Here is a 23,482-nt window from a genome sequence, read left to right as displayed (position 1 = left end):
CCTTATCTATCCACAACTTATTGACACTTCTACTGTTATCGACCTTGGCCTATGGAATGCAAGGACCCTCTGCAATAAGATTGCTGCAGTCTTGGACCTATTTCTAGGATTACATCTTCATTTCCTCTGTGTAACTGAAACATGGATTCTTCCACATAACTCAACCGTATCTGCCTTGCTTACTCCCTCTCTATCCTATTTTGCCCATGTTCCTCGCGCCAATGGACGCGGTGGCGGCGTTGCCCCAACTGCTTATCTGTTCCTTCCCCTTTGCCCGTACCTGGTTTGAATGTATGTACAAAATGTTCACCACTCCTCACGCTATTTCTTTTCTCATTATCTATCGTCCACCTGGCCAACTGGGATCATGCTGCAAGGACATTGACCACCTTCTTGGTTATATCTTACCTAGTACTACACCTCTTGTCCTGCTTGGAGAATTTAGTATCCATCTTTTCTCTACCCTCTTAACATCTCCTTTCCCATCAATACTTGACTCATATCTGCTTTCTCCACTTCCTCCTACTCCTACCTCTGGTTCCACTCTTGACTTGATTTTTATTTCATCATTCACTGTCTCTTCTATATCTGCTTTTCCTGTCTACTTATCAGATCATTCCTTACTCTCGGCTTCTCTGTTTCCACCTACTTCTTCTGGTACCTCCTGCCCCTCCTCTTTGCATACTTTCTTTAGGTGTGATTTACGCAACTTCAACTCTTCACTTTTCTATGAGCCATGTGCAAATTATCTTCCATCTCTCACATGCTTCTCTACTCTCTCGGCAGACGATGCAACGTCCACCCTCTTCATCTCTCGCTTCCAGTCTTGATCAACTTTATCTTTCTTACTTCAACCCACTCGCAAACCTGCCCAACACTGGTTCTCTTCTCATCCCTCTTCTATGTGCCGTTTTCTTCGCTGCCTCGAAAGGCGCTGGTGCAAACCCTGTTCTCCTGCCAATCATGTTACCTACTTTTCTTACCATGCTCTCTACGACAACTGTATTAAATCTGCTAAGCGTACTTATTTCTCTGATCTTCTCCATAGCCAATCTGCTCACCCTCGTCATATTTTTCAAACTTTAACTCTCCTTATTTCTCCTCCCACACCTGATCCCTCCATTACATCATCCCTATCAGCATCTGATCTTGCTAATTTCTTCTCCTCTAAAGTACACTCTTTACATCAGGACATTTTATCGTCACCTTCATACAATCCCTCTCCTCTATCCTTTCCTGTACCTTCTAATACTGTGTCTAATTCTGCTCCTGTATCAGACTCTGAAGTGGTCCTTCTTTTGGCCGAAGCTCACGCCACCGCTGCCCCCACTGATCATCTTGCTTCTTTACTTATTCCGAAAATCTACCCGCTCTTGGTACCTTTACTTGCTTCTTTTTTTAACATCCGTTTTACCACCTTGACTTTCCCCTCTGTTTTCAAACACGCAATTATTATTGCCATCTTAAAGAAACCCACAGCTAATCCCCTCCTTGTCTCAAATGTTTGTCCTATATCCTTCCTACCTTTTCCATCTAAGCCTCTTGAGCGCCTTGTTTATTCACAAATTTCAACATTTGTGTCTGATCTATCTCTTTTCCCCCCGCTCAGTCTGGTTTTCGTCCCCACCATTCTACCGAAACAGCCTTGACTTGCGCACTTAACTCTCCCCTCACAGCTCGTTATTCAAAACACTCTTCCATCCTCATTCTTCTTGACCGATCAGCTGCCTTTGACACGGTGGATCATTCTTTGCTTCTGCAGTCTTTCTCCTCTTTTGGTTTTCGTGGGTCTGTCCTATCCTGGTTTTCATCCTATCTTTCTAATCGTACTTTTGCCATCTGATGGGGCGGCAACACCTCTTCTTCATTTCCTCTCGATCATGGTGTTCCCCAAGGGTCAGTCCTTGGTCCTTTTCAATTTTCTTTATAGACTTCCTCCTTGCCCAAATTATTTCTTCCTTTGGAGTATCACACCACTTCCACGCTGATGATACTCAGCTTTTTCTTTCCTTCTCATCTTTCACTCCTGACATTCATCACACTCTCTCATCCTGCCTCTCTGCTATTAAATCCTGGATGATCTCCCTCTTCCTTACTTTAAATGCTGGAAAGACTGAAGTCGTATTCTTTCCCGCTAACACTCTCTTGTCACTGTCTCTTACTTCTTCCATTTCTTTTCCTCCCTCTAGTCTTTCCATTTCACCCACTGCCTGTAATCTTGGTCTTTACTTCGACTCAAATCTTTCCTTTGCTCATCATATCTCTTCCACATTGCGCGCCAATCAATGTCATCTTTACAACATTTGTAAAATTCGCCCATTTCTCACTTTTCACGCCACAAAGCTTCTCGTTTCCTCGCTAGTTTTCTCTCGACTCTTTTACTGTTCTGTCCTATTCTTTGGTGTTCCCTGCTCACGTCTTGCGCCTCTTAAATTAATCTATCATTCTTCTATTTGTTCACTTTGCCTCCTCTCCTATCGGAATTCAATCTCTTCTTCTCTTGCTTCACTTGGATGGCTGCCCTGCTACTCTCAGCTCAAATATAATTTCCTTTGTCTAGTTTTCAAATCTGTGGTCTTGCCCCTGACTATCTTGCATCTCTCCTTTCATTCTATTCTCCTTCTCGTCCCCTCTGCTCTGCTGGTCTTTTTAGACTTAATGTTCCCCGTCCCCCTGTGCTCAATCCCGCTTTCGCTCCTTCCAGCTTCTTGCTCCTCTCCACTGGAACCTCCTTCCTCTGTCTCTTCGTTCTATTACCTCTTATCCTCTGTTCCGTTACTCTTTAATAACTCATTTGATTCACTCATCTGTTTGATTGATACTGGCTGATCCTGAACACCGTCTTACATTACTGATTTTTTTATGTAACGCTGACTGTTCCATGTAAAGCGCTTTGGTTAAAGGCGCTATATAAAGTATAATAAAAATACAAATACAGATGAGGTACAGAGGGAATAAGAGAGAATCAAGGACAGACTTTGAGGGACCTGGATTAGAAGAGGGTTTGCAGAGGACGTTCCAGCAAATAGAAAATGAGACCTGCAAAGTAGTAATCAATCCAGGCAAGGGTAGTGCGCCCTAAAGCAAAGGTGAGGGCCAAGAGAGAGTGGTTAAAAGGATCAAGGGATACAGACAGACCATTAAGGATGAAAACAAAAAAACAAAAAGAACAAAAATGCCATTTTCTTTTTTTTGGAGCACGGTCACAAGAGTTTAAAAAACTGAAGGCCGAAATGGGTGTAAGCACCAACAAAAAAAATTAAGCCGACAGTAAAACAAGCATTGGCAAAAATGAGCTTTTGGACATGCAATGTATGACCATTTGCCACACGTTGAACATTTCCCAGATATTGCCAACATACCACTAGGTACTACCATCATGTGCTCTGATCCGATCATACAGCAGGTATTGCTGTCATAAATTAGCTGTTATCTAAATCCCAGATACTGCAAGGCTTTGCTTTCAAAACACTATATAGATCACACAATAGCCATGAGTTACCATGAAATGCCTACCTACCAACATTTGGTATGCATTGTGAAGATGGGGTGCCAAGTGAAAGAATGTCATCACGGCTGATCTCCAACCTCTATGCTGTTAGAACAGACCATGCTCGCCACTGCCTCTGGGAACGTTTAGTCCACAGCATTCCATGTTGCATATAATGTTTTGAAATGCACAGCTTTGCATACAGACAATCTAATCGGGCAGCTTCCATGCACATGAAAAGTGGTGGTAATTGGTAGCTGGGCGACCAATCGGACAATAAAACAAAGAACTGTTAAGAAATTGGCTATTACGGCACGGACCTATTGGAAAAGGCAAGTACTGGAAGCAGGATTTCCAACTGCTGCAGCACGTTGTATAGCTTTTACAGTAAAGAGGTTGACAGGGGAAGTAATTCATGAGCTGGTTATATTCATAAATCTATCATCAGTAAAAAAAAAAAAGGTAATACACGCATACCTTCTTTCCATGAAACATTGCCTTGACGGTGGACTACTCGGCTGCTTACAAAATCGTTCGTTACTTTCAAGTTTGTTTGCAATCTAACAACAAAATCATATCCGGAATTAATTTTGGCTTGACAGTGTACACTTGATACCATTTAGAGTTAGTTTAGTACTGTAGTCAACACAGACAAGTACCTGTGACACAACTGCTAGAGGAATAATATCATGTATACTCTTCATATGGGCTACTGTGGCCTCAAGGACAGATGCAACATCAGTCTTCTTCTCGTGGATGTTTGGCAAGAGAGCATGTAGCCGATCACAACATTCCTTAATACGCTTCCTAATAGAGAACAAAGATAATGGAACTGTATCCATGTACATGAAGTAAGGTAGCATATTTGTGTTATATATATCTTTAAGATTTACCTTCTGCTCTTTTCATTGGTTGAATGAAGCAAGCTATCCTTAACAGAATGATGGGCCCGCCGCCCTACTTTACAGGTCACATCTTTTTTTGATGATCTGTGAAAATGGAAGCAAAAATAATTGCGGCACTATAACATGGGCAAAAAGGTTACATCAATGCATCTTTTGTACATGCCTGCAAGAATCCATGAGTGCATGGGTGTGATGAAAAAGCATATGAGAGGCGTGTCCGAGTCTGCATGAGCAAATGCACATTTGTAGGTTTATGATCACCTGCTTGTTTGAGACTATGTTTATGATGGAATTATAAGGCCATACAATAGTTAGCACACAAGACGATTACCCAGCCATTTGATGACCTATATGTTTATAGTGCTTGTAAAGTATGAACTGTCAACTTCAAATTGAGAAGTACTTTCAAATGAATACCAAAATCCAAATCCAAAGCTGAAGTCCTTTCAAATGAATAACAAAATACAAATCCAGTCCTGCAGTATTATTGGAAGGTCAAAGAAACGATCCCCTTTTTCTATTCAAGATAACAATTTCCATAGGATATCAGAAGATGAGATACGAAATAGATCCTGAGATGCCTTCCCAAAAACTGTATTCCAACTGAGAAGCATGGTATATACCCATATACCAGATTTTTTTCAAAGGGTCGTTCTAGTTGCAGTGCAAAATCTAGCAATTCACCATCTATGGCAAGCTAAGCAACCGCCTAACTTTTTTTGATGCACTAATGTTCTAACTATACTCTCTATATCAAGACCTGTGCCTGGTGTTTGATGCATTTTTAGCCCTGGACGCCCCAAGTTTAACCTACGTCTGGATGTAAAATTCTACTAGCCAAGTAGACCATATTAGCAATGCCCTAATAAAAAACGTTATTTCGGCATCCAAGTGCCATAAAAGTAACAAACAGACACATCCATGTTAAAAAATGACTACACAAAAGTACAGCAACAAATTTGCAGCACTGTATTTGTAAACATCAATTATATACTCCCTGCTGGAGGGTAAGGTATGAATAGAAAATTTGCAAATTGTGCAATTTATCAATCAGTACAGAAAAAAAAGATTCCCCTTGAAAAGAGAAGAGCAAATCCCTGATTACATCCATAAATTCATTTAATCATCCAATAAATCATCTTTCAATCAGAATGGTACTAGATTATCAGTAAAAACATAAAAATCCAACAATATAAACTAAAAAGCAGTAGCCTATACATTTAACTGATGGTTAGCCCAACATGGCCCCACATCTCGTTTGGAAGGGAGCCAGTCTCGTTAGGCTCTATAAACGAAGCTATGTGGCATTTCCTCAATCTCATAGCTCCTTTCAAGTAGGAAAGCAACATCCAAGCCACATAAGGCGAATCAGCAAGTAATACATAAAAAAGGACAGGCGGACATTGGGGAACATTAAGCTGTCGAAGGACAGGCAGGATTGTGCACCGACCAATTGGCAGATACAAAGGGCAGAACATCACAAAATGTAAGTTATCCTTTTGATAAAAATCAGAACAAGGGCAGCCGGGTGAGTTAGAGAAACCCCTCCATTATGCTGCGTTTGCTCTTAAATTCAGTAAATTAAAACAAGCACTAGTGAGAGCCCACAGTTCAGAAATATGATCACCAAATGTGAGATAAGGTTGCATAACATCCAAAGAGCTGATCATCGCTAACCTTCTGTAGCAGGAATTTGCAGAGCAATTGCTTCACGAAATTACATAATTCAACTAAAACGTTTTCAAAGCTGTTTTTAAATTCAACAATATCAAGACCATTGGGAGAAATAGGTAACGAAACATTAAATTGAAATCAACAGACTATTAATATAATTTAGCCATGGAATTTGATGCCAAACTTCAGCCCTCATAATGACCTTTATAATGTGCTGTGTCAAAGTCGCTCTGGGGTTAGACCAAATCTGAAGAATGATAAATGATAGGCCAATGCCCAGAAATCGAGGCCCAATTCAGAGTGAACAGAAAAAGTGGACGCAGGGCCTGGGAGACCAACGAGCTCTAAAGAATTTGTTTTCTCTCACTTGTAAGGAACACACTTATTCAATGCCCCATAGAAATGCACCATAGTTAGTCACAGCCTTTGTTTGCGCCATGTAAACTTTCAAGATCATGCTTAAAGGCTGACCTGAGCACACAGCTTTGAAGCGAGAAACTGCACATAGGGATTGACCCATAAGTATGTCTTGTTTCTTTTTATGGGCTTTTACTTGTGTGAGGGAGAAAGCCAAATGCCCAGGTAATCAAATACAAAGACCCTAGGAATAACAGCACCATTGCTCAGCATAGGGTGCATTCTAATAGATTTACTTCCTGGGCTGCAGGTCATGACCACAGACTTTGCAGTGTTGATTTTTATGTCTAATGAATTCATGAGAGTTGTATACTCCACAATCGGTCTCTGAAGAGCATTCAGTGTCCAGGCAACGAGGACGGTATCATCAGCATATGCCAAAGTGGCAACACCCTAGTTCCTTACCCTCGGCTAGTCTGCGCCAAACTCCAGCAGGACGTTATGCAGGCTGTAAATATACAGAGTATACAGGCCAGGGTCCAGAACACAAGACTGGCGCACTCGCAATTTCACATCTAAAAGGAAAGCGCTCTGGCCCCTATCCCCATAACCTTCACAGGCCTCGATGCCCAAATGAATGAATGCTCTAATTCTATCAGCCACACTGTAGCTATCGCCTATGTTAATTAGTGTGTGTGTGTGTGTGTGAGTGCGGGTGTGTGTGAGTAAGTGAGTGAGAGAGTGTGAGCAGTGCAGGGTGGCAGCGCACATTATGGCTTCATAGCATAAATGGCATATTTCTACGTTCTTTAGACTTTGCTCTGCAACCCTAAAGTCCCTTTTATAAAGTCCTTTCAATGATTTTCCATAGGATTTTATAAAGCCAGCAAAAAACGTTAACTGGACATTTAAGTTAAGTTATCTTTACAAAAAACTATGAAATAACAGTGAAATAAACGTTAAAAAAAGTTATGGCTTTTAATGAATCACAGTGCATATTAGTGCAATTTATCAGAACAACCCTTTAACAAATTTGTATACAGCACTTTCAGAACATATTGATAATGTTTTCCATGCACTGAAAGGTCACAGCCTCTGCTTAATATCGCTAAACAAGAACTTCCTTTGAAAAGACATTGTGTGGGCCGAATTTATTGTGACCTGCCCTATAACTTAGTCCCCATTTACGAAACCATATGCAACTTTGCAAAAGAATTGACAGCACAATCTACAATTTGCTATTAAGTTGTGTGTGGATTCGTTGAACGGCACTAAAGTTATAAATCACTCAACATTTTTCTAATAAGTTTCACTAATAAAAACCTATGAAATTCACTGGAAAAAACACTGTTAAAGGTACATTATAGTTAAGTTGCACTAATAAAAACCTATACAATTTAAATGAAAAAACTTTGTTAAAGGGACGTTATGGTTACAAGTAAAACCGAAACCCCCCAGAAATTCGCCAGTTATGGTAAGCTAAGCAACCATAACTCACGCCACCACCGTGCACTGCTAAGACCAACACCCAGGACATGAAAGATGACATCACAAATGGCATTGATGACATCACTGAATTTTTTTTTCACCAGAGAGCGCTGTATTCAAGGCTGCAGAGTTGTCCCTCGAGGGCCGCCGTCGAGTGTCGACGTTGTCCGCTGTATAAAGGGCTCGAGCCGCACCCGTTACCTCGGTTCTGTTTTTACGGTATTCACAGTCGCATTAGTTGATCATGTTTTTAAGTTCGAGTGCGGCTGGCGTAAACTGTACAGAGGGGTAGGTTGGGAGGGTCGATGAGGAATACGTGGGAGGAACATCCAATCGAAAGAACGTTACAGTTGGTAAGTAACTTGTTCTTCGAATGGATTGTGTCCTCCCACGTATTCCTCGTCTTAGATAGGCTCCCAAAGCAGTAAGAATTTGGAGGAGGCAGTACCAGAAATTTCAATCATGGACTGAATGAAGGACAGCTTTTGCAAAGAGTCCTCCTTGATATGATGTAGAGTCCAAGCAATAATGCTTCACAAAAGTGTGCATTGACGACCAGGGGGCCACAGCACAAATATCCTGCACCGGGACACCCCTCTAAAGAGCCGGGGAAGTGCATGCCCCTGGTTGAATTAGTCCTTAACCCCTGTGGAGGCTCTTTCCCAGCCAATTTATAGCACTGTGAGATTGCTAGAATTATCCATCTGGTTAGAGTTTGCTTAGACACTCCAAGGCCCAATTTGTGTCCAGTATACCCAACAAATAGTTGGTCACATTGTCGAAAATTTGCCAGTCTAGAAATATAGAAACTGAGAGCCCTTTTTGGGTCCAGCTGTGCAATCTTTCCTCTTCCTTACTAGTGTGTGGAGGAGGGTAAAAAGAAGGTAAAGTGATTTTCTGTGATAGATGGAAATCAGAGACTATCTTAGGCAAGAAGGATGGTTTGACTTTTAGAATAACTTTGTCCCTATGGAAAATGGTGTGAGGAGGCTTAAAAGAGAGCGCCTGCAACTCACTCACCCTGCGGGCGGATGTTATAGCCACAAACAAAATTGTTTTTAGAGTAAGAAGTCTTAATGGGCAAGAATGTAAGGGTTCGAAAGGGGCACACAAGACATTTTAAGACTAAATTCAAATCCCAGATGGACACCTGAAAAGGTGTCAGAGGGTACACATTTGTCAGCCCTTTCAAGAATTGAATGACCAAGGGCATTTTAAAAGAGGACACCACTTCCGAGTAGCACTTAAAGATCGATAGCGCTGCCAAATATCCTTTTCAAGTTTCGAGTTTTATTAGATATACATACAGCCAACTTGGGCTCTGTAGAACACATGACAAACAACATTTATACATTTTCAAATTAAAAGGAAAGTCCAATACACCACAATGTAAAACATGTCACAAACATCTTAATAAATTATTCAATACATCGTAATATTTCTAGTATCTTAATGTAAAAAAGCACGATAAAATATATTAGATTAATATCATTCCCTGTCAAAAAAATCATCCATAGATTAGGGACTTCCGTTATGTCAATAGCATTATTATAGGATTTAAAATACTTATTTTGCAGATAAATTAAACTTTCACAATTCATAATCAGATGTTGTAATGATTCCATTACCTGATTGCCACATAGTCGGCATTTTCTAGACTCAATTGATAATACTAATGTATCTCCTTTTGTCTCCAACGCCTCAGATACGTTGAATTTTAGGAGTAGATATGTACGAAATGTTTTTATCCTTGGGTAGGCGAGAGTGTACATTGGTGGCTTTATTGCAGTAAGTCGCTCTTCACAATACGCCCCACTATATGCATGTTATGCTATCTTTGTCATGTTTTGCTCATAAGTGAAGTCATTAAATCTCCTTTTTAGCCACCTTTTCAGGGCACATATTGTGTGAACAGAGTCACTTCCCATTGTCTATTCCTTGTGTATTTTGTGCAATGGGCCCATAGTGCCAAGCAACACATTGCCTTCCAACCGCAAGAACGCTTTCACATATGGCACAATTAACGTGTCCATTTGCATGGTACACACCTTTCCATATGACATCACATATTGACTGAGGTAAGCATACCAGATTCCTTTTATATTAAACTCTAGATACAGATATTCAACGCTCACACATTGGGGAAGTCACAGTAATTTTCTCCGTAATTTTGCTTCAAATGCCACAAGACGCTTTTCATATTTATGGCCCCAAATCTCTACAGCATACAGAAGTGTTGCCCTTACTTTTGCCATATAAATAGCAGTGACAGCTGATACTGAGTAGCCATTGTTTCTTCCATTATATATACTGAGGGCATTTGCAGAGGTAAGACACAGTTTCTTCAGTGCCAGCCAATGAGCTTCCCAATTTAACTCCTCGTCGATGATAATACCAAGGTATTTATATGTGGTGACTTGTTCAATCATTTTGGACTGTAATGTCCACCTGTATCTCTTCAGTCTAGATTTTTTAGTAAAGACCATTATTTTACTTTTTTCAATATTTATTGACAAACCGTTAACCTCAGAATATGCTACTAATGAATCGAGCATACGCTGCAGGCCAACAGGCGTGTATTAAAGAATTAACAGATCATCTGCGTACGCAAGCCATCCTATAGTGACATTATTGATCTTTACTGGATTTGCTTCAAGTAGATTAAATGCATCTTTCCTATCAGGCAGATATAGGTTAAACAGGATGACCGCGATCATACACCCTTCTTTAACACCACAGCAGGTTGCCATGTAATGAGATAATCGCCCTATTGCATTTAGTCTTATTCGGATATTAGTATCTGAGTGGAGTAGCATGAGCATTCCTAGTAGGCCTTGTGGGATTCCCCACATATTCAATTTCTGCCACAATCAATTGCGTAACAAAGTATTGAAAGCAGCAGAGAAATCGATATATGCACAATAGACATCTAAGTGGCATCTTTTCCATGCGTGTTAAACGAGAGAAGTTAACATCAACAAGTTGTGTGCTGTACTGGATTGGTCCCTGAAGCCAATTTGATTAGCAGGTAGTATTTTCTTCTCGTCGATCCATGCATTCAATTCATGTAAAAGTACTCTAGTAAAAATCTTGGAGGAGATATCCAGCATTGCAAGCATGTGAAAGTTAGCTGTTCTATCCCATGCCCCCTTCTTATGGACTGTTAAGATGTTACTTGATTTCCACGATATAGGGACCTCTCCTATTTTACCTATTTGTTTAAAGTAAAGCAGCTCCCCATAACTCGGGTTGTCGTTTGATTACTAGGTTACATACCCCATGAGGGCCTGCCGCTCAGGATTTCTTGAGTTTTTCAATTATCACAATTATGTCCAGTTCAGAGGCCTTACACTCCCAGATGACATTGGGGATGGGAAGGACATAGTCTGACTGCTCAACTCTACCCAGAGTTTCCTTTATGTAGGTTTCCCACTTTTCTTCTGTGATACAATTAATAGTCAATTCACGTTTTGTGTTATTGTTAAGTAGTTGCCATATGCCCTCACTATTGTTCTCTAGTGCTAACCTTGCAATTCTTTGCCACGGTTTCAGCTGACAATCTTTAGTGTGCTTTTTTAACCATTGTTTGTATTTCTTTTTTAGATCTTTGATGTGGCTAGAGACTCCATTAGGCGCTTGCATGTTATTACTATGTTTTAACACATTCCTAATTTCAATACGAAGGTTTCTTTTTGCATCTTTTATCATATTATCATTGCCATGTCTTTTTGGTAATACAAGATTTGATTTTTAACCAACCGATTTATAGGATCTTTTCTCTGCAACTTGAAATTGGATATTTTCCATCAACTTAGGGAAATTGGACATCATTAAATTATCCTTGTTCTTCCCCGACACTCCCTCTATTAGGAATTCAGGTAGTAAGGTAGACGCTACTTGACTCGCCTTCTCAATATTTTTTGATGCCAAAGTATCCGGTTTTTACCTTCACTTATATAAACGCCCCATTGCAATCATAGGCAGCATCCTCGTCATTGCAACTCGGGGAAGCGAACAGAAGACATAGTGGTAGGTGATCACTCACCTCCCTCTCTACAATACTCATATCTACAATGTACTGAATTCCCATTTTATTAGAGAAAATGTAGTGGAGGGTTGCCGCAAATCTACCCTCAATTCTCGTGAAAGCCTTTTTAACATCCCCCGGAATATGGCCATTTAATTTCACCATAGTGTGGGCAAGCAGCATAATATACCATTTCGACCCTTGCCTATTACCGATCATGTTATTAGAATTAACTATCTGTAATCTAACAGACATGTCATTATTTGTGGGGAAATCTCCAATTTTTACATTAAATTCGCCCATTAACCATATTGGTAATCAGTGATTAAACACGTTTAGCACATTATCCACAGTCTTTACTGTTTGTTTAGTCATGACCATGTTAGGGGGGGGTCGTATACATTCATCACTAAAATTATTAAGGTTGAACATGTGAGTTTAGTGATTAATACATTCTGAGTAGAGAGAGATAGTTTCTCTATTTTCCAGGGTGGTTTAACAGATACAAGCAGTCCACCGTTGGTTCTTCCAAGGGGCCCCTCAGTGGCAACCTGGTGTACAGTACTACGATCGTCTAGCTGAACCTCAGCTGTTAACCATGCCTCTTGGAGAGCCACCATTTTAAATGGCTCCATATTTGCAACTAGACCCTCGTTTTCAAAGAGATGTGAATGCCCTCTTGTGTTCCATGAATACAACAGTTCAAGAGTAGTCGGTCATTGCAGAGTATCAGCAAAATGTGATTTGAAGGTTAGTGGTAGCCATTGCCAATGCCCTTCTAGTATCTTTTCGGCTATCATTTGCCTTCGATGAAACCTGAGGGTGTGCATCCTTTACAACTCCCAATTAATCAGAGCTAGACAGAAAGATCAAGGACACATCATCCCGCTTGCTTAATTTATACGATGGGTTCAACCCATTTACAGCCGAGGTACTATCACCTAATTGTAGATTACCAGATGTGGTGTGCACCAATTTGAATTGGTCATTACGTGGTTTCACCACCGGTATATCTACTCTTTGTACCCCATACCCTAGACACAATAGATCTTCTTCAAAACCCATAATGTAATTCAGAGTCGCCTCCACTTCAAAACATATATTAGTAATATATTGGTTTGTGAGTTCTAACTGGTACACTAATCGTATATCTTTCGATGTTATACCTCTCAGGGGCACAATGGATTTGAGGATACACAATACAGCTGCCCTATTTAGGGGTTGGGATGGCTTATCCTGATGTACTTTAGAGATTTGCAATGCAACCATCATGTCCTTATTTACATTCTTTTGTTCACCACAGTTAGGAACCTCCGTGATTAGATTTTGCAATACCCATACACCCGGTAAAGTGGTTTGTGTCTTGCCTACTGGGCAACATAACAACTTTGGGGGACCCACATTTATTTGCACATTCTTTTTGGGCTTAGTTGCATTTGCAGCTGGCAATACAGTTTCTGCTGCCACATTATCGCATTCACTCTCCACCACAAAAACCATTTGATTTGGTTCACCACCTGAGGAGATCATGTCGATATGACCTAGTTTGTTGTTAATACTAGGAACAGGCACTGATTCGTGACCCAGATAACTTGCTTTCAACATAGTTGCATCATAGACAACAGATTTTCCAGTGCATTAAACATGTCATCTGAATTCATTCTGGTGTCATCATCCCCCTCGCATCTATCTTCTCCAAAATCTTTTGTCACATTAGCCATAGGAGCCATCATGGCTCGCGTCTCAGACTGAGCATTGGACTTAAAGCTAATTACTTGTGGCACTGTGGTATCATACATCACACTGCCACTTCCTATTGACTCAAGTTTAAGGACTGGAATCCCATCCAATACAGTAGGTACCATTGGCAGTACCATTTTATTAGGTGGTGTGAAATACATAGGTGTAGATAAGGCCTCTGATATTGACATTTCACGATCATGACCCATATACTCAATATCAAACTCATCCAACTCAGTGTTAGATAGGTCAATTGCACTATGCACATTAGGGCTAGTATTAAGCATAATATTACATTGTTCATCATGGAACATAGCTTTAGTACATCCCTTACTCACACCACCTACTAGCATTGGCTCATTCACCATACTAGACACATTTGACACAAAAACCTCTGCCATAGGGTCAAGATGCTTGTCTCAGTACCCTGGACTGCATGATCAGCCTCAGTAGCATGATCATCCTTCCCAACCTTTGTCAATTTAGCATGACAACTGAACACATCACCCGATAATTTGGCACTTACACATCCTAGTTCGTCTGTCAGTTCTAATACCAAGTCATCAGATGCAACAGTGAGTGCATCACTAGAAACCACTGAATGCATCTGTTGCACAGATGGGGTTTTATTAAAGTATTCTGTGATTTGATTTCCATGTGCTACAACCTTCTTTGGACGCAATATTATTTTTGGGACACAAATGCGTCTGTTGCGCAGATTCTTGTGCATAGCAATTTCTTTTTCACAATCAATCTTATCATTTGTGTCCTCCATTGACTACACCCTGAGCCTTGTCACAATGCTAACACAATACTAACACACGGATTCTCAGAGATAGGGGGTTTGCTGTAACAAAACTAGACCAAAATAGTCAATATCATTCACCTGCTAGGAAGACCGTAACAGTGGATATTACGGACACACCACTTCAGATAGCATACATTGCCAACTACCTTATAATCACCTTGTAGCCGCTTTTAAGTGCCTATAAATGCTTATTACAATTATGCTAATACCTGCTGAACACCACCAACAAGTGGAGGGCGGCAACAGATAAAAAGCAGAGCCTAGGTAGAATGCAAAGTAAAAAAGAAAGGAAAAACGCCTCAAAAACGCCTCAATACTCAAATAGCCGATTGAAATATGCTGGCATTTGATGTCAGTATTAAAAGCTCCTCTTACCGTCACTCAATAGTATGACGTGACGAAGCAGCACACAGCTTCGGTACTAGACAGGGAGTAGGGCGTCCGGCAAGCTCGCATGCTCCGCTGCAAACAGCCGAACAGCCACTTCCGAGCCACTTCTCGGAGCGCGCACGCAGGAGCGCGCGCTTGGAACTTTTAATGACACCTGGTAGATGGGGGCATGGCTAATACCTAAAAACAAAAATATATAATATTTAGGGACCTATAGAGACTATAATTCAGCAGAGGCTGAGATAAATAATTTAAAATGTTCTAGGCAGTCATTTTAGTGATGCTGTACTCATAGTTGGCATAACATGCACAAATCAAAGGGCAATCCAGATACACTGCAGAACGTAGACTCCAGCCGAACAGCCTCTTCCGAGCCACTTCTCGGAACGCGCGGATGCCAACTTTTAATGACGCCTAGTAGATGGGGGCGTGGCTAATACCATGCACAATCCAAAGGGCAATCCAGATGCACTGCAGAACGTAGACTCCAGCCGAACAGCCACTTTTGAGCCACTTCTTGGAAAAATATCCTTTTATAGTACCCACTTGGAGCCCCAAATTGGCTAAGTGTAAGAGGAAAGAAAGTACTGTAGAAGTATTACATAAAAATGGATCCACTTTCTTATCCCTGCACCAGTTACTGAACTTGTTCTAACAGCACTGATACAAGGATTTTGTTGCTGGCCGTCTGGCCGAAAGCAAGATCTCCATTACGTCATCCGGGAGGTCCCAATCCTTATATCTCAGTCTCTCAGAAACCATGCGTGAAGGCTGAGTGTCATTACCTCTGGATGGAGAACCCGACCTTCCTCTTGCGAGAGAAGATCCTCTCTTTGTGGTAGACGTATTAGAGGGCAGATGGACATGTCCAGAAGGTCCGGTTACCACGTCCTCCTGGCCCCGTCCGGGGCAATTAGGATCATGGTTTTCCTGAACTTTCTCAACCTCCTGATTACATGTGGAATCACAGGGACTGGAGGAAACGCGTATAGGAGTGGAAATACCCAGTCCACCACGAACGCGTCCCGTAGAGCTCCTCTTGGAGGAAATTCCCTTGAGCAGTACAGTTTGCACTTCCTGTTGACACTGGTCGCAAACAGATCCACTTGAGGGGTTCCCCAAAGGGCGAAGATCTCTTTAAGGACTTCCCGAGCTAGTTCCCACTTGTGAGAAACTGTGCTCTGCCTGCTCAGAGCATCCGCCGCCGTGTTCTGCTCTCCCGCTAGGTGAACTGCCGATAGAGAGATTCCTTCTTGCATTGCCCAGAAGCAGAGCTGCATTGCCTCTCTGCACAGTGGTAGTGATCCTACGCCTCCTCTCTTGTTGAGGTAGTACATGGCCACTGTGTTGTCCTTCATTATCAGGACATTCTTTCCCTGTACAGAGGGCAGAAAGGCCTTCAGCACTAATCTGATTGCCTTCGGCTCCAAAAGGTTGATGTGTAGTTTGGACTCCGATGGAGACCAACGACCGCTGATTGTCAGATCGTTGGTGTGGCACCCCGTGAGTGAGGCGTCCATCACTACTGTTATCTCCGGCCATGGTTGCCAAAAATGTTCTCCCTTGAGGATATTTTCCCTGCAAGCCCACCATAGAAGATCTTGAGCCACTTTGGTCGGGACTCGCAAAAGATCTGACATCTCCCCCGAAAACTGGGACCATTGAGTCCTCAGGGCCCACTGAAGGGATCTCATCCTCAATCTGGCCTCTGGCACCAGAAAAATGCAGGATGCCATGAGGCCTAGCAACCTTAGAAAATCAAATGCCACCAGATGTTGGGCATTTGAAACTTTGTTACCATCTGCAGAATGTGGTGAGCTCTCTCCTCAGGAGGTGAGGCTTTCCCTGAGGAAGTATCCAGGACTGCTCCGATGAATTGGAGTCTTTAGCTTGGAATCATGTGTGACTTCTTGTAATTGAGGGAGAAGCCGAGTCTGTGTAAGAAGTTGCAGGTCATGGCCAGATGTTCCTGGGCTCGTTCGGGTGAACTTGCCCTGATTAGCCAATCGTCCAGGTAAGGGTAGACGTGAATCCCCCCTCTCCTGAGACTCGCTGCCACTATCGCCATCAGCTTGGTGAAAATCCTCGGGGCGGAGATGGCAGAACCTGAAACTGATAGTGAGAACCGCCAACCGGGAACCTCAGGCACTTTCTGTGCTTGAGATGGATTGGCACATGAAAGTAAGCATCCTGAAGGTCCAATGAAACCAGCCAGTCCTGAAGCTGAAGAGCCTGGAGAATCTGAGAAAGCGTCACCATCTTGAACTTGTCCTTCCAAGTTGTTTCTTAAGTCCAAGATGGGTCTCAATCCTCCATCCTTTTTGGAGATGAGAAAATAAGGGGTGTACCAACCCGTGTTCTTTTCCGCTACCGCCATGATTCCTGCCCCTCATGTCTCCAGCCCTCCAAGATGTCAGGCTGGAGCCAGGCCACGATCACCTACATGGCCCTCAAGGGCCTCTCCATCCCTCCAAAGACCCACTTGGAGTCAGACTTGGCAATTGTGGCACCAGACTCACTCACTCCCATAGGATAACATTGGGGATTGGACTTGTAGTGCATTGATGGGGACAAGATGGATGCCCCCACATATTTCGGTTCCCAGAACTGCGTGTGCAGTCTAGTCTTTTGTGTGTGGTTCAGCCCAGAGACACCTGGGAAATCCAGAGACTATTTAAGCCACGCCCAGGCTGAGAAACATGCTTTGTGTTTTCTGCACCTGCAGCGTGACACTCAGCGTGTTCGGATCAGTCTCCAATAGGCCTGCATCTTTCTTCTGCGCTCAGCTCCTGCAAGAACAAGAACACCCTTAGGAACAGCCTTACCTCGCGGAGCTTCTGCCCAGCATTCATCGCTCCTTCTGTTCTGCGGGCATCTTCAGCGGTGTAATTCCCATCCCGGCACGTCGCTTCCTAAGGAAAAGGGAAAAGAACAGAAAAAAGGCATTAGTAAGCATTCAGCAAATCTTTGCTTATTTTTTAAAGACTGTACGAGCTTCAAACGCTTACCTCAATCCCAGCTGCTCTTGGGGAACTCTGTCTCCGGAACTTCTCATCCATCTGCAAGAGGGAAAAGACACTCCAGCCTAGCGTGGAAACATCTAGAGGCGCCGCATACTGCGCTTACCGCATTTCTTCTTCATAACCGGCATCCACGCTGAAAACATCGCGGCACCTACAAGACACAGAAAAAGAACTCAGTTCAATACAAACACTCACCTTCAGCGCTACTCATCTCAGCAGCACGTCGCCATCCCCGGACGCCGGCCATCATCTAAGGAAGGAAAAAAATGAAGTTAGAGAACTGTTCAAAAGACTCATTATACTTACCTGTCGGACTCTTGCCAGTGAAGTAACTAGGAAGCAACGTGCCTGCATCAATCAACGCGCCCCTGCGCTGAAAGCAGGACGGAGAGCACACTTTCCAAGAAAATAAGGCCCAGTCTCCAGTCGAGTAGACTCCAGGGAAGGGTTTGAGGTCGTAAGAGGTCAGAACAGGCCGAGTGACGTCCCCGTGGATACCAGGTGAGCGTTACAGGTACATGTTCTATTGCACCTTTCTCTAGCAGGGTTGAAATCTCCTGCACAAGGATCGGGTCTGGAATTTTTGCAGAGTTGGCTCCCGGTGGATGATCTTGAGGTCTTTGATGAAAAGGAAGGCATTAACCATGGGTCACTATCTCTAGCGCGCAGGCATCTGACGTAATGCCCCGCCATTCGTTCAGCTACTGAGTGATTCTGCCTCCCACCGGGGTCTTGTGGGTGAAGACCTCAAAGTGACTTTGCAGCAGCTGCAGCAGTGGCTAAGGAGGTAGTAGCCGCTGCTGGGGCTGATCTAGCACCTCTCCCCTTTCCACCCAAAAGGGTTTTCTCTGTTGGCCTCTTTGACTGGCCTGCCCCCTCCCTCTTCCAAAAGAGGAATAGAGGAATAGAAACGAAAGGGACGACTCCTCCAGGAAGTTGCCCCTGCGTAGGAGTGTTGTTGAGGCTGTTTTATAGCGGCGCTGAGTGATTTTGCTGCCGCTTTCAAGGTCTGCAGCTTCTCCAAGCTCTCGTCCGCCTTGCTGCCAAACAACCTCAAGCCATCAAAGGGCATATTGAGTAATCTGGACTGCACATCAGGTGCAAGGCCAGATTTTCCCAGCCATGCAAATCTGCGTAGGACCGTGCTAGATTCCATGGACCTGCTTACACCATCAGCAGTGTCCAGTCCTGAATGGAGGCATTCCTCCATAGCCTCTTTCACTATCGCCAGGAAACCATCCCGGTCCTCACCCTCTGGGATGTGATAAGCCGCTGATGTCATACAGTCCCACAGGGTGTATGTAAATCTTGCCAAATTGCAAGTAACATTAGTCGATTTAAGGGCCATGCTGCCCGAAGAAAAGACTTTCCGGGCCCAAGCATCAACAATTTTATCATCTCTAACTAGTGGTATTGAAGGGTAAGTGGACTGCTTAGTGGAGGTTGCAGCTCGTACCACTAAACTTTCAGGAGAGGGATGTTTAGATAGATATTCAGGATCTGATGAAGATAGTCTGTATTTTGGCACACATTTTTTATTTACTGCCGAACCCGAATCAGGGGTATCCCAATTTGCCATCACCCTTTTTTGCAGTGCCTTATGGAAAGGGAGGACAGGGTCTTTTTGAGGTCCCTCAGTTAGGATATCCGTCATATCATCCTGGTCGAAACTTGGGGAAGCTGCTTTCCAACCCATGAAATCAATGACCCTTCCCATGAGGTTCCTATACCCAGGATCTGCATGATCTGCAGGGTCTGGTTTCCCAAATTCCACTTCAGGGGAAGTGTCTAGGCCACTGGCCACTGGCATTTTGAAGACATTCATAAAGATCTGTCATCTTGGTATTCGGGTCTACTAACTCTTCAGGAACCTCCCTGGCTCCAAATCTAACTCCAGCTGAAGTTACATCCTTTTCAGAGGAATGCTCTTCAAAAATAGATGTCATAGATCTGAATAATTCCTGCCTAGGCTGAGGCTGGAAAACCTTTTCTGGTAAAGGGGGTGGCACCAACTTAGGCTTGGACAATGGCATTGACTTTGGCATCTGTATTAAGGAATGCTTCGATAAAGGCATCGATGGTATTGACGCTGGCTTCGACGTCTTCAAAGGAGGCTTTGATGCCGTCAAAGTAGGCTTCGACACTGTCTAAGGTATCAATGCCATTTTCATTGGCGGCTTTGACGTTTTTTTGTTGTGGACAGTGTTGAGTCTGATTTCGACTTAGACGTTGATTACGTTACCCCCGATTTATGCATTAGTGGTTTTGCCTTTACATGAGGTGTCGGAGAACTTTCCCCTGATGACACCCTCGACTGTTTGTCGGATCTCGCGTGCCTGGTCTGTGATCTCCCTCTGTCACGTTTGGAGTGGGCAGGGGCATGATCTCCACGTGGCTTTTTCAAGGGAGTCTGGGGTGCTTTCTCAAAGATTTTAAGCATCGAAGCCCTAAATGCCTCCCATTTTTCAGAGGGATCGTGCTTGGAAGGATAAGTTGCCCTTCTCTCAGACGAGGAGGAAGAGGAGGAAGACCACCCGTGATGTCACTTTTTTGACTTCTTAGAAGAAGACGAGGAGGATTTCCTCGAGCGACTCTTGGACCTCGACCTCCTCAACCCATGTCAAGATTTTCCTGAATCTTTGTCTTTTCGAAGACCTATAATATTCCTCCCCCAGCGCCAGCTTACCTTTCCGTTCCCCAAGAGCCTTATTGGACATGGCCTGGCAGGAACCACATTCGTTAACCCGATGATTGGGGCTGAGACACCAAAGGCAATTCCGATGGGGGTCGGTAATTGACATTTTCCTACCACACTTCAGACATTGTTTTAAACCCGTCTTGGGTGTGGTTGGAGTAGATGAGGAGGACATCATCGAGAAAAAACCTGATGCGCCGTTCTGTGACACGAAGCAGCAGTGCTCGGAAAAAACAGAACTGAGGTAACGGGCGCGGCTCAAGCCATTTATACAGCGGATGACGTCGATGCTCAATGGCAGCCCTCGAACATAGCGCCCTCTGGTGAAAATTCTTTTCTGAAGCAGCAAAGCTGGGAGACAAGATATCTAAGATGATGAATACGTGGGAGGACACAATCCATTCGAATTAGGGTGTTCTACAGGGAAATGGGTGCAGGGATACAGTGTCTCTTCTCCTGGTGCCCCACTCCCACTCATCCAGGTCATCCTCCCGTACTAGTCCACCCCCAGGGTCTGGATCCAATGGCAATAGCCATGCCCTGGCCACCTGGATGGCAGATCCTAAGGGACTAGTCGGTGAGACACCCTTTGGTTTCTCGCACCAACTACTGGAGCAGAGCAGTCCCAAGGATGGTATGCATCTTAACCGTAACATACCTTTAACAAAGTTTTTTCTATCAATTTAATAGGTTTTTATATGAGAACATTTTTCATGGTGTTACATCACTGTATATAAGTTATTCATAATTCCTCTTTTCATATATATTAAAGAAGTATAAACCTCCTTCAAGAAACATTTTTTGCAACACATGCTCAGGTCTGTCATTATCAGCAGCGCATGCTGGGGATGCAAATCATCGTTCAATTGACTACAGCATAAGGCTCAAACATAACCCCAGCCCAACCAAACCACCCCTATAATCCACTGCACCTACCCTGCATCCTAGCTCAGTGCCCACTATACCCTAATCATGTAACCAATGGCCAGTGCTCATGGCTTCCAACCATGGCCAGTCTCCAAATCCATGGGGCATGGGGCTTCGGCAATGCTGCATTCCCCTATAAGCAAATCAGAGTGCACATTTGAGTTTGCCGAGGGCCAGGCCCACTACGCAGACACCAAATGCATATCACTAGTTTTTCTACTCACATTCTTACACTTTGGAAAAATAAAACACAAGACATATTTCCCAAAACATGCTTTTAGGTCCTTGCTAATGCTCATTGCGCAAGTTTGTTGCAATCTAGTCCAACGCTGCAGGCTGAAACCACAAGCAGAATATCTTTTTCCCAATCAAACCTACCGCTTTGCCCATGTTGCATGCCCCAATAAGCAATTTACAGTACACATTTCTCCGTGCCGACGGCCAGGCCCATTGCCCAGACCCCAATGTTATAGCGCTGTTTTGTGCAGTTACATTTTCACACTTTAAAAAAATAAAATACAGGACATATTTGCAAAACCATGTTTTGAAATTCTTGCTGACCCTCCTCGTGCATATTTGCTGCAATCCCATCCAGCATTTCAACTTGTACCCACAAACAGAATTTTCTTTTCCCATTCAAACCTATCACAATTTCGAAAAACTTTACCACATAGCTAGTCCCTGGCGGCCATGCCCACTTTAACCCCATTGCTAGTCCCTCGTGGTCATGGCCCTTAGCCAGATTGTTCGGGTTATGGCCCGGACAATCTGGCCACTGCCCATGGCCACAGGCATATCACTTTTCTTGTACCTACATTATCACACTTTTCAAAAAAATAAAACACAGACATTTGCAAATCCATGCTTTCAGGTACTTGCCAATGCTCCTTGCACGAGTTTGCTGCAAATTCGTCCACGTTTTATTTTTTGAAAAGTGTGAAAATGTACGTGCATAAAATATTTATAACTTAGCCCCCACTTGAAAAAATGTATTGAAACTCTACACAAACATTAATGGTTGGGTCTAAATGTATTTAAACTCTGCACAAACATTAATGGTTGGGTGTATAATTTTTCTGAAAACTCTTCCCCACATTCGTGCAACGGCAACAATGTTATAAGCCATCTAAAAATGTGTATACACCCCCTCTAATGTTGACCCCTCTTGCCAAAATCCCACCAAACTTTGCAAAAACATTTATATCTAAGTCAAAAATCTTTTTGCAACCTTTTGTCCAGATTGGTCAAATTACACCACATTTATAAGCCTTTAAAATCCCTCTTGGAAAACCAGCACCACACTTTGCAGAACCATTCAGAGACAGGACTAGAATGAAATTCCAAAATGTCATGCGGTTTCATTGAGTGGCGCCAAAGTTATAAGCCATCCAAAAACTGCTTTTCACCAACCCTGTAATGCAGAAATAGGGATAGATGTCCCCAAACATCTCAGATGTTCGTGCGCATCCATGTTGCGGTTCAACCGATATGCAAGGTCAAAAAAAGGGTGCGTTTTTCATGTTTCCATCCATTTTCCCATATGGAAATGTCAAATGTTTGTTCATGTGCACAGCCCAAACCATTGGACGGATTTGTGCAAAATCAGAAACAAGTCAGACACGAAGTGTTAGAAGGAATCTCCAGTGGTTTAAAAAAAAGAATTGCTGCAGAAAGTGTTGCCCCTGCAGCCAACAAGTTAGCCATATCTACATAATGCAGTGCTGTTGCAAAGTTTTTTCAGTTCTGAAAGTCGGCCATTGCGCAATTTGAGAATCAAGTTCTGAATCTACACTGAAACGTGCCGTAAAATGATATTCATTTGGGAGTTTTGGGAGTGGGGGTATGTGGGCAGGGTGAGGAAGGATTGGTTTGGGGAAAGCATTTTTGTTTTCCCAAGAGTTTTGCAGAGATCGAGAAGTTGCGCAAAACAGCGGGAGTGATACAAAAAGGAGGAAATA

The 23,482-nt window shown here is 43.0% G+C and overlaps 1 protein-coding gene across 1 annotated transcript in view; it reads right to left on the bottom strand.

Moving 5' to 3' along the window:
* The window catches only part of SOHLH2 (spermatogenesis and oogenesis specific basic helix-loop-helix 2), a 500,438-nt gene that overhangs the window by 163,077 nt on the left and 313,879 nt on the right, over positions 1–23,482 (bottom strand). Inside the window, exons 4-6 of the mRNA XM_069640297.1 lie at positions 4,384–4,479; positions 4,150–4,297; positions 3,968–4,050 (exon numbers count right to left, since the gene is read on the bottom strand). Coding sequence (XP_069496398.1) covers positions 3,968–4,050; positions 4,150–4,297; positions 4,384–4,479 — 327 coding nt within the window. The remainder of the gene's footprint in view (positions 1–3,967; positions 4,051–4,149; positions 4,298–4,383; positions 4,480–23,482) is intronic.

This window comes from Ambystoma mexicanum, chromosome 7q (assembly GCF_040938575.1).
Source record: "Ambystoma mexicanum isolate Mex_15411 chromosome 7q, UKY_AmexF1_1, whole genome shotgun sequence".
Lineage (NCBI taxonomy): Eukaryota > Metazoa > Chordata > Amphibia > Caudata > Ambystomatidae > Ambystoma > Ambystoma mexicanum.
This window is presented reverse-complemented; position numbering and strand designations above follow the sequence as displayed.